General features: G+C 57.4%; 1 protein-coding gene across 1 annotated transcript; it reads left to right on the forward strand.

Annotated features, from left to right (window-relative positions):
- Positions 1-572: 572 nt before the first annotated feature.
- On the forward strand, positions 573-5,987 carry CORO1A (coronin, actin binding protein, 1A). Its single transcript, XM_004692019.1, has 11 exons — positions 573-746; positions 2,220-2,418; positions 3,565-3,687; positions 3,778-3,907; positions 4,005-4,189; positions 4,323-4,442; positions 4,623-4,727; positions 4,831-4,976; positions 5,068-5,125; positions 5,240-5,455; positions 5,767-5,987. The coding sequence occupies exons 2-11, from the start codon at positions 2,221-2,223 to the stop codon at positions 5,869-5,871; spliced, it is 1,386 nt and encodes a 461-aa protein (XP_004692076.1). The 5' UTR covers positions 573-746; position 2,220; the 3' UTR covers positions 5,872-5,987.
- Positions 5,988-10,547: the final 4,560 nt, after the last annotated feature.

A 10,547-nucleotide genomic window follows, 5' to 3' on the forward strand; every position in this document is an offset into this window, starting at 1 on the left:
ACAAGGACTCCTCTTCCTCGCTCTCTGCCTCAGCTCCCTCAGAAGCGGCCCTCTCCTTCCTGAAGGCGTCCGGAGGGCAGAGCCTGCGGCCTTCACAGACCCCCACTGCCCCAGAACCCTCCGGATGCACAAGACCTCACTTGTTCCCTGCCTGGCCCCTGGGCCGAGGCTTCCTAGATGAAGGCCAAGCGCGCTCCCCAGCCCACGCGGCCATAACTGTGGGACCTGGACTAGCCCCCAGGTCCGTGTGCAGGTGGCCACGGCTCGTCCCTCTCCCGGGAGGCAAGGGGGGCGGCCAGCACCGAGGCCCCGTGGGCGGGCCTGACTTAAGAATGTCAGGGAAAGGATGGTGAGCAGGCTGGGGGTGGACTGAAGGAGGGAAGAAGGAACAGGGTATTTTTGCATTTTGACATTAAGAAAGCGCAGATTAGCTTCCCGGCGCCTGGGCAGCAGCATCTGTTTCTGTTTGGAATTGGCAGCGCCAGGCGCTGAGGCGGAGGCTCGGCGCAGGAGGGAAGGCTCGGCTGTAAGCAGGCGGTGCCTCCGGAGGGCCGGGCTCTCCCTTTAAGAGCTCCGCCCCCAAAGGGGCGCTGCCACCCCAAGGAGGCGGGCGCCCGCTTCTCATTCATTGTCTTGACAAGAGCATCCTCAGCGGCGGGCAGGCTTTGGCTCCTGTGGCTGCTTCCTCCTCCTCCTCCTCCTCCTCTCCCTCCTCCATTTGGGGGGTCACTCACCTCTGGCAGCAGGTAAGACCGGGGCCCCCCCGGAAAGGCACAAGGGGTCCCTGGCCTGGGCCACCTGTGGGGGCAGACACACGCTTATCGGAAGCCACTGTGGGGGGCGGACAGGCTGTCAGCGACCTGGTGTGGAGGGCGACACACACCGTCCATCCGAGTGGAGGGGACTGGCGGAGCATGTGGGTGTGCGTGGGAGAGCACTTCTGTGCGGCTCAGCCTGGGAAGAGAGAAGGGCGAGGGGCCACCGTAGCCAAGATGGAGGTGGGGGAGCCGAGGGTCAGGACACGCAGAGGCCTGGCCGTCCCCAGGACGGGAGCCTTTGGGGGTGACGGTGGAGGTCGGGTGTGATAAGCCAGCAGCTGCTCTGAGCTAGAGCAAAGCAAAAAACATCAAGTTCCCCTTTCAGTGGTTTCCGGGCCTGGTACCTGCAGTGGGGGAGGAGGCAGGGTGGGGCAACGGATTCCTGTCCCCCAGTCCCTGGTTTGGGGCTCCCCTCTTCCCAGAGCCAGGCTTCTCACCTGAAACTGCCCCCCGAGACTGCTTCTCACGTGAGCAAACAGGGGCTGGGGAACTCCTGAAGGGTCCAGTTTGGGCAAGCAGGGCTGGAGCCCCCAGTGAGAAGGGCCAGGCCTGAAGGGGGGCAAAGGAGCAAGCTGGGGAGGGGGTTACAGGCCCTGCAGAGGTGCCCCCCGGCTGGCAGCGCTGGCTCTACACTGGGCAGGAAGGGATGAGGTCTATCCCCAGATCAGGCACTGGGGCCGGGGAGCCAGGGGCGATTCCCTAGACGGCTTGCTCTCTGCCCAGCCACCGCCCCAGCTGGACCTCAGAGAAGCCAGCCTGGGCATCTCCCTTCCTGTGTGCAGTTGCAGTGGGAATGGAGATGGCACCAGGGTACCTGACTACGGGGAGGTGAGAGGCAGAGGTGTGGGGCGGAGATCCTGGGACCTGAGCCACCGCCTGTCTCGGTGCCCAGAGGCCCGCTGGAGAAGCCACCCTGCTGCTTCTCGGCCTCCCGGGCAGGTCCTCTGTGCCCAGCCCTGTGCCAGGAGGCGAGGGAGGGCCTGCCTTTAGGGAGCACCGCTGTGTGAGGGAGGTCTGGAGGCTGAGAGAGCGAGAACCTCCCTTCGCTGCCCCCAGCTCAAAGGAAGAGCTGAGCCGGGCAGCATGGCGCTCAGTCGGCAGATGGGCACTGGGGATGCCTCCGCTGGGCCCCACTCTGGAGGCTGAGGGTATAGAGGGGGGTGTGGGGGCTGGAGATGGGCTTGCAGGTTAGTGGGGAGTGAGGGCGGGGAGGCTATTGTGGGGTGTCAGGATGTCAGCTACAGAGCAGAGAGGAGCAGGGAACCCCCAGAGATGATGCTGGGGAAATGAGCTGAGACCACAAACCCCACCTAGGCTGAGATGTGTTCTGGGGGTGGGGGGTCACTGAGAGGTCAGAGCCGACCTGAAGGGAGAAGAGCTCTCACCCCCTGTGTTCCCTAGGATGAGCCGGCAGGTGGTCCGCTCCAGCAAGTTCCGCCATGTGTTTGGACAGCCGGCCAAGGCCGACCAGTGCTACGAGGACGTGCGTGTCTCACAGACCACCTGGGACAGTGGTTTCTGCGCTGTCAACCCCAAGTTTGTGGCCCTTATCTGTGAGGCCAGCGGGGGAGGGGCATTCCTGGTGCTGCCCCTGGGCAAGGTGAGTCCCCAGTGGCCCCCCCACCCCTGGGGGTCCAGATTAGGTGCTCATCACCAAGCCCTCCTGCAGATGACAAAGGTTGCAGCAACGTCATCTGTAATATGGCGCCCGGTCAGATAAGCCTCGACTTCCGTCATCACATACGTGCAGTGCCCCTGGGAAAACTGAGGCACGAGGGGTCACACAGGGAGCCCCATGGAGCCAGAGCCAGGTCTCCAGTCTCAGCCCGGGACTTTCTCCCTCTGGAGCACAGAGACGGCTAGGGTGAGGTCTGCGCAGGCCCAGCAGTGTTCTCAGGTTTAGGAGGGAACACAGGTCTGGGCCTGTCGGAGCTCTGGAGCCCAGGAGGGTCTGGCCCCCAGCTCACAGGGGGGATGATGTCAGAGGTCATCTCTCCTCCCACCCCTGCCCTCCTTCTGCTTTTGCACCCCCTCCCCCCCACCTGCTAGCTGCTGACTCCACCCCCAGCACACTCCTGTGCTCTTAGGGGGTGAGGCAGGAAGGGGAGATGAGTTCTAAGTTGTTACCTTAAAAGGGCCGATGGAAACAAAGGGAAGAGGAAGTGGTTGTCTGGGTGAGAGCTGGGCCTGCTTTTCACACAGGAAGCAGCTGTCCCCGGAAGCAGCCATTTCCAAACCTCTGCTCCTGTTTGAGGGCCAGTTACGACAGACTTCCCAAGCTCCCTCTTTCTGGACCAACCGACCCTCACAGCACCACCATGCGCACATATGGGGAACTCACCCCAAGACATTCTACTCCCCCAGCTTCTTGGGTGTAGGGCCTTGCTTGTAGCTTGTGGTGCCCAAGGGAGTCTCACTCTGGGAAGCTGGGGTGAAGGGGGTGAGCCGGCCCTCCAGGAATGAGAGTCTGAGACAGAGACCTAGGATCTCGGCCAGGGTTCAATAGTGAGGTAGCACCAGGACCCAGCATGACCTTGGTGCCAGCCCCACACCCCAGCCTGCCCCTGCAACCAGCACTCCTGAGTTGCTCAGACAACTCCGGCCTGGGCACAGGACAAACCCTCCCACTAGTGTCACCTCCCAGAGACGCCAGACCTCTCTCTGTGCCTCATGAGGGGCATGGGAATTTGGGTTGGGTTGGGTTTGAAGGGCAAAGCACCTAGGCGTCAACAGCGCTGTCCTCTAGACTGGGCGTGTGGACAAGAATGTGCCCATGGTCTGCGGCCACACAGCCCCGGTGCTGGACATTGCTTGGTGCCCACACAACGATAACGTCATTGCCAGTGGCTCTGAGGATTGCACAGTCATGGTAAGTGGGGAGGGGACTTGAGGGGGCAGGAGAGGTTCCGGGACCCAACCTGACATTTACAGCCCAAGTCACTCACCCCCACCCCTGCAGGTGTGGGAGATCCCTGACGGAGGCCTGATCATGCCCCTGCGGGAGCCCGTGGTCGCTCTGGAGGGCCACACCAAGCGTGTGGGCATCGTAGCCTGGCACCCCACAGCTCAGAACGTGCTGCTCAGCGCAGGTGCCTGGGGACAGGTTGTGGGGTGTTAGGGGTGGGCTGGTGTCCTGACCAGGAAGGGCCAGAAGCTGACGATGCTGACACTGGGGTCGTCGCCCAGGTTGTGACAACGTGATCCTGGTGTGGGATGTCGGTACCGGGGAGGCCGTGCTGACGCTGGGCGCAGATGTGCACCCGGACACGATCTACAGCGTGGACTGGAGCCAGGACGGTGGCCTCATCTGCACCTCCTGCCGCGATAAGCGCGTGCGCATCATCGAACCCCGCAAAGGCACTATCGTGGCTGTGAGTGCCCTGAACCCCACCCTTCGCCCTGCGACCTTTCCCCCGCCTCCCGGCCACCGACCAGGCCCCTAGTAGCTTCCCCCGACTGCAGCCTGGCCCTGGTGTGAGTAGGGGGCTGGCCCTTTGCTTCCAGGAGAAGGACCGGCCCCACGAGGGTACTCGGCCGGTGCGCGCTGTGTTTGTGTCGGACGGGAAGATCCTGACCACCGGCTTCAGTCGCATGAGTGAGCGGCAGGTGGCGCTGTGGGACACGGTGAGTGCCGCAGGCCTGGCTGCGGGGCCCTGTTGCCTGGGCCCCAATTTACCTACCATGAGGTGGGCGTTTCTGTTAGGTGATCTGTGAGCCCCCCACCTTGGCCACTACTCAGGGACGAGCCCTACCCATAGGCCTGACATGGTCCAGCTCACTGTTACCTCGCACTCGCCTCTGCAGAAGCACCTGGAGGAGCCACTGTCCCTTCAGGAGCTGGACACGAGCAGCGGCGTCCTGCTGCCCTTCTTTGACCCGGACACCAACATTGTCTACCTCTGCGGCAAGGTGGCCCCGTCGGGCGGGAGGGTCTGTGGTTGGGAGTGGAGCCGGAGTGGCTGGAAAGGGCCGCAGGAGGCTCCTGATCTTCCCTTTGCGCCGCCACCTGCAGGGTGACAGCTCTATCCGGTACTTCGAGATCACTTCCGAGGCCCCCTACCTGCACTATCTCTCCATGTTCAGTTCCAAGGAGTCCCAGCGTGGCATGGGCTACATGCCCAAACGCGGCCTGGAGGTGAACAAGTGCGAGATTGCCAGGTGACTGACCCGCCCTCTGCCCTGCGCACGCGCGCTCCCTCTCACCCGGCCCGGCCCTGCGGGGGCACCGCTCACCGCCCTGTTTCCACAGATTCTACAAGCTGCACGAGCGGAGGTGTGAACCCATCGCCATGACAGTGCCTAGGAAGGTGAGAACTCTACGCCCCTCGGCGTTCGGGGCTGGTCGCCCCGGCTGTCTGTCGGAGTTGCAGGGTGGCCCTGTGGCCTGGGCACTCTCCTAACCAATCTTGGCTCATCCACAGTCGGACCTGTTCCAGGAAGACCTTTACCCACCCACTGCAGGGCCCGACGCTGCCCTCACTGCTGAGGAGTGGCTGGGGGGTCGGGATGCGGGACCCCTCCTCATTTCCCTCAAGGATGGCTACGTACCCCCCAAAAGCCGGGAGCTGAGAGTGAACCGGGGTCTGGACACAGGGCGCAGGAAGACAGCACCAGAGGCCAGTGGCACTCCAAGCTCGGTGAGAGGCAGATGGGAACAGAGTCAAAAGGAGAGACGGGGCTGGGCTGCGAGTATTGGTATGGTCATCATCCCATGGACCATCAGCGTCTGGAACGCCCTAAACTCACAGTGCTGGGAGTCCAGGAGTGGCAATCCCGGGGTCTCAGAAGAGAGCTCCAGAGAACTACACATTTTTAGTTCTCTGGGCAGCAACTGGTGGAGAGATGTAAGGGTCCAGGCCCTGGGCTCTTAGAAGGGGGCGTAAGGGGTGTCAGGGAAAGGGGGAGCCTGGGGTGGATCCGGGGCTTAATGAACTGCTGGATCCCCCAGGATGCTGTATCCCGGCTGGAGGAAGAGATAAGGAAGCTCCAGGCCACGGTGCAGGAGCTGCAGAAACGCCTGGAGAGGCTGGAGGAGACAGTCCAGGCCAAGTAAAGGCCCCAGGGCCGCAGCTGGGACCAGCAGCATCCCTCCCTCACTCCCACTTTCCTCCTCAGACTACAGTGGTTCATAAAAAAGTAATAATAATAAAATGGCTTTATTTTCTGGTACCTCTCAGGCTCTGAAGACTGACGGTCCCCTGAACTGACCCGCCCTTGAGCTTCCCACTCCTCATCCATGAAGGGACTGCCACCTGGCAAGGGTTGGGACACCCCCAAAGGCCCTAGACTGCAGAACAAGCCCTGGTGGGCAGGGGTCGCCCCTGCGCTTGTGGTTTGGAGCTGTTTCCCAGCTTCTCCCCAGGGGGAGCAGGTTTGAACTACTCAGGCATCCACCCTGCGCTCTGCAACCCCGTGTTCACCCAAAAGCTGCCTTCCCCAGGCTACCACCACATTGGGTTCATGCAGATGGCCTGACCGGGTTGCTTGTGGGGAAATGAAGCAAGTAGCCCTTACCTGACTTTCAAACTGTCATGTGTCATGCTTCATCTCTCAAACTAGGCACAAGGGATCAAAATAAGGGGAGGTTTTGTGAGAGAAATCTTAGCACCGAAGTGGCCACCGAGCCCTCGTTTACAGGAAATGGAGGCACAGGTCCGAGAGGCGCTGCTGAGGGCAGACCCCGAGTCCTCCCTCCCCTGGATATCCCTTCCCCAGTGTGGCTGCCGCCTCTGCAAGGGGACCTAAACAGCTGTCAGGCCCAACAAGGGGGGCTTCAGGTGGGGCTGGCCAGTGCCAGCCGAGCAAGTAAACCGCTAAGGTCGAAAGTCCCTATCTACCAATTTGAATGTTGCCCTCTACACAAGCCACGTGATTTCAAGTCATTTCTCTCTAAGCTCACCTGTAAAATGGTGAGGGATACCCAATGTCACATTTGGTGGGTGGACCCAGTCAGGGTGTGGAAGAGAGGATTGGAAAAGCAGGACCCAGCCTCTTGAAGAGGTTTGGTTCCTTCTCCGAGCCTCTCCCACTCCATGGGGAGGAGCAGATTCAGTCATGGCGTCTCTTCCTGGCCCAGGGGCTGAGAAACAAGAGCTCAGGAGAAGATGCAGGAACCCAGAAGGGTTAAGTGATCATCACCATGCCATCAGCGTCACCGGCTCATTCTCCCTCTGCCAGGCACAAGAGAGGGAGGGGAGGGTGGAGGTAATTTAGAGGTCAAGAAACTGACCTTGAAAACACTGGAGAAAAGGGTAGGTGCGATGGTTGAACCTGCAGTTTCTCACTCCCCAAGGGCTCTGGTTCCAACTGGTCACTTGCTGTTTCTCCTGCGTCTCAGGGACCTCACCTGTGCACGGCCTCACCACCCCCAGCGCCTGTGTCTCAGATGGGTACTAGGGGCAGTCCTGCCCATGGGCAGGTGGTGGGCATGTGGGAGGTGCATGCTGTGGACGTGACCACTTCAGGGCCAGGGTCTCTGTGAGATGGGAGTGTGGACCCACCCCTGACGACTCTGTGGCCCTGGCTGGGGTTGTATGGGCAAGGCCCAGTTTGTGTTACTGTGTGTGAGGACAAACCATTGTTTTGCAGGCCGTGCTGGCTTTGTGGGACGTACCCTTACATGTGAGAGGGGGCGGGGGGAGACCAGTGATTTTGTATGTGTGGTTTTATGTACAGTGATGCTTCAGCTAGGGCTGCTTTTGCCCAATGGCAGAACTGACTAGTTGCAGCAAAACCCAAATGGCCCACAAATCCTAAAATCTGTACTATCTGACCCTTTAGGCCCCAGTTTTGGGGGGGTATTTATTTGTGGGGGGACCACAGATACAATAAATGCATCTGCGTAGCAAAATTGCCACCCCTCAAATATGTCTTCTTGGCATAAGGATTACTTCATAGGCGGGCTCTGAAGCCTGGATGGAGCTGCCCTTTTGTAAGAGACATTCATGTGTGTAAAAGAAAAGGCCCCTTTGTAGGGCGTCGCCTCTCTGCACCAGGAAGACTAAATGTCTTCAGCTTTAACAACGAAGGCAGTGACTTAAATCTGTGTAACGGTCATGTCCTTACTGCCCTTATTTGCTGTGCCTTTCCGAGTGACCCCCACGGCTGACCCCCAATATCCTTTGTATTTGACTGAAGAGATGAAAGCCCTAGCATTTGAAGAGATGACTTAGGTCATTTTGTTGCTCTTCAGTTAACAGGAGAGATATGTTATCATTTAGCTTCTCTTTGGTATCTTTTTTCCTTTTAAGATTTATTTATTTATGCTTACAGAACTGGGGCCAGAGGTTGGGGGGTGAGGCGACTCACCAGAGACAGAGTGGGGAGCAGAACAGGCAGATCTACTGAAATCCACTGCTGAGGGGAGCAGCGGGCAGGTCAGGAGAGATCTGCCCCACCATGTGGGTCACCTCTGGGGCGGGGTTGAATTTGTGCTGCAGTGGCTTCAGAGAGCTTCATAGTGCGGTGCTTTAACCTGTTGCGCCACCAGGGAGGGCCCTTTCTTTGGCATCGTGGTATTCTTTTGGTGATTAGCAACCAAGCAGACCCTAGAGAGGGCTCAGCAGCCGCCCCCCTCGCCCCTGCATGTGGGAAGCTGCCCTTTGTGGAACTGAGTGCTTGTATGTGTGGCCGGTTTTACAGGTGTGAAGAGAACACTGTGACCGTGCATAACCTTGTGTGTGTTAAGATCCAGTTTTTTGTATTGTTCGGATGTAACAGTCAACTATCCAAGTGTTTGTATTTTTATAGGTGTATGTATATACAATGTGATTCCAGTTCTACTGTATCCCCACTATTAAATAATTGTCCAATATTGGGTGCCCTATAGTGCAACTCCATTTGAACACATCAGATCCTACAGGCTGGGGACTCAGCCTGCAAGACTGCCCACCCCATCTTCAGATGCCAGATGCAGGTCCAGTTATGATCACCTGTGCTTCTGACCTACCTGCTACAGATGGGTTGGAGGTTTCAATGCCCCTCCTCTAGCTAGGCCTCCTTAATGTGGCTCATAGAGCTCAGAAATTTTACGTATTTGAGTTATTATAAAATAATATACCCATGAACAGCCAGTTGGAAGGATGTGAGGGGGCAAGGTATGTGGGAAGAGGCAGGTGGCCAAGAAAGCCAAACGCTGACCCATAAGTTTATCGAGGTGGCCCCCAAAGGAGTCAGTGGAATTGACACCCTATGAAGACTCCCAAATGGTGGGAGTGCTGTGATTCTATAAGGGGTGGAAGAAAGTGAAGGGGTGCAAGATGTACCCCTTTCTAGACATGAGGAGTTTCTAGATGTGAGGAGGTGTGGGCAGTCTGGGTGTCTTGGGGTGTTCAGCTTGGTGGGTGGGGGATTGTCTTCGCGGCCATCACCTGGCAGCTGGCAGCTAAGTTCATTTTGATGTTACTGTCAACCTCAAGGGAACACCCAGAATTCTGGTTTGGGATGTAAGAGTCAACTTTCCAAGTCCCTGAGAATGCAGCTGCACAGATGGGCGTTGGCTGCAAGTTGGGGGAGGTCTGACAGCAGAACCCAGGTGCTTAGTTTAATTCCACTTAGTGGAAGTTTTTAGTCCAAGGGAGTTTTTGCTAAAAAGGGAGGGCGTCTGGCTATGAAGTGGCTCAGATCATCCCTGCTCTCTGAGCACACAACTCTCCCGGCACCTCCACATGTTCGCCTGCCCAGATGAGCTCTTGGAACCCCCTATTTTGGGGGTTTTATGGAAGTTTCATTACAAAGGCGTGATTGATTGAAACAATGGCCGTTGGTGACAACTCAGCCTCCACTCTCTCCTCTCCCCAGAGGTCTGAGCGTGGGACTGAAAGTTCCCTGGAATCACTAGGTTGGTTCCCCTAGCAACCAGCGCCCACCCTAAGGCGACCTAGGGGCTTTCATCACCTCAGTAACAAAAGATACTTTTTTTTTCTTTTCACTTATAAAATGCCAAAGATTTTAGGAGCTCTGTGCCAGGGAAGAACAAACTCCTGTTTCTTTCCATACGTTGCATTTTCACAGTCTGTGTGAGGGGAACCAGGGTTTGCTGCTTGTGCCAGTGCGACCCTGAGTGCGTGAATTCTGGAAGTAGGTACTGAAAGTGGAATGAGTGAGGTTTTGGTTTGCCAGTTCTGTGACTCGGTAGTGGTAATACTCGAAACAGCAGCCAAAGCCATTATTGACTGGGACTTTCACGGTTACTGCCGACACCAACCCCTGCCCACACCGGGCGTGCCAGCACCGGTGCCCAACCCCCCCCACAAACACCATTGTAGCAGTTAGCCACGGCTGTCCTCAGTAGAGTGCTTTTTCCGTTTGAGATTTTATCCTCTGGCTCTTCTTGGGAAGAGATGACGTAAGTGTAGCTATTTTAAGTTGAGCCCAGAGATGCCACCACAGAAAACCACTTTGCTTTTCTATTTGAATTGGGCCAAAAGCAACTGTTTTAAGAAATCATCAAGCAAACAATGGTTTGAGCATTCATTCCTACCTGAGCACTGAGGCTGACAACATTATTATTTTTTTTTTTGCTAGAGGATAGAATTAGTAACCAAGTACCTGCAGTCAAGAAAAGTTTAAACTTGTTAATACTAATGAACTTTATTTTTTATATCCAAAAGGGCAGATGTATTATTTTTAAAAAAGCAAGGAAGGATGCTTGCACAGACACAAACAGGTAGAAAAGCTGCTCCTAAAGGGGCGAATTTGCTGGAGGAGAAGCCCGTGGTAAGCAGGGGG

This window comes from Condylura cristata, unplaced genomic scaffold (assembly GCF_000260355.1).
Source record: "Condylura cristata isolate star-nosed mole 26May11 unplaced genomic scaffold, ConCri1.0 scaffold00032, whole genome shotgun sequence".
NCBI lineage: Eukaryota > Metazoa > Chordata > Mammalia > Eulipotyphla > Talpidae > Condylura > Condylura cristata.

What these genes read in the sequence shown, in the direction of transcription:
- CORO1A (XM_004692019.1), top strand. Translation starts at nt 2,221, where the DNA reads ATGAGCCGGCAGGTGGTCCGCTCCAGCAAGTTCCGCCATGTGTTTGGA. An exon ending in AGGTGGCGCTGTGGGACACG is followed by an intron (nt 4,443 to 4,622) that starts GTGAGTGCCGCA and finishes TCGCCTCTGCAG; the next exon opens with AAGCACCTGGAGGAGCCACT. An exon ending in CCAGTGGCACTCCAAGCTCG is followed by an intron (nt 5,456 to 5,766) that starts GTGAGAGGCAGA and finishes TGGATCCCCCAG; the next exon opens with GATGCTGTATCCCGGCTGGA.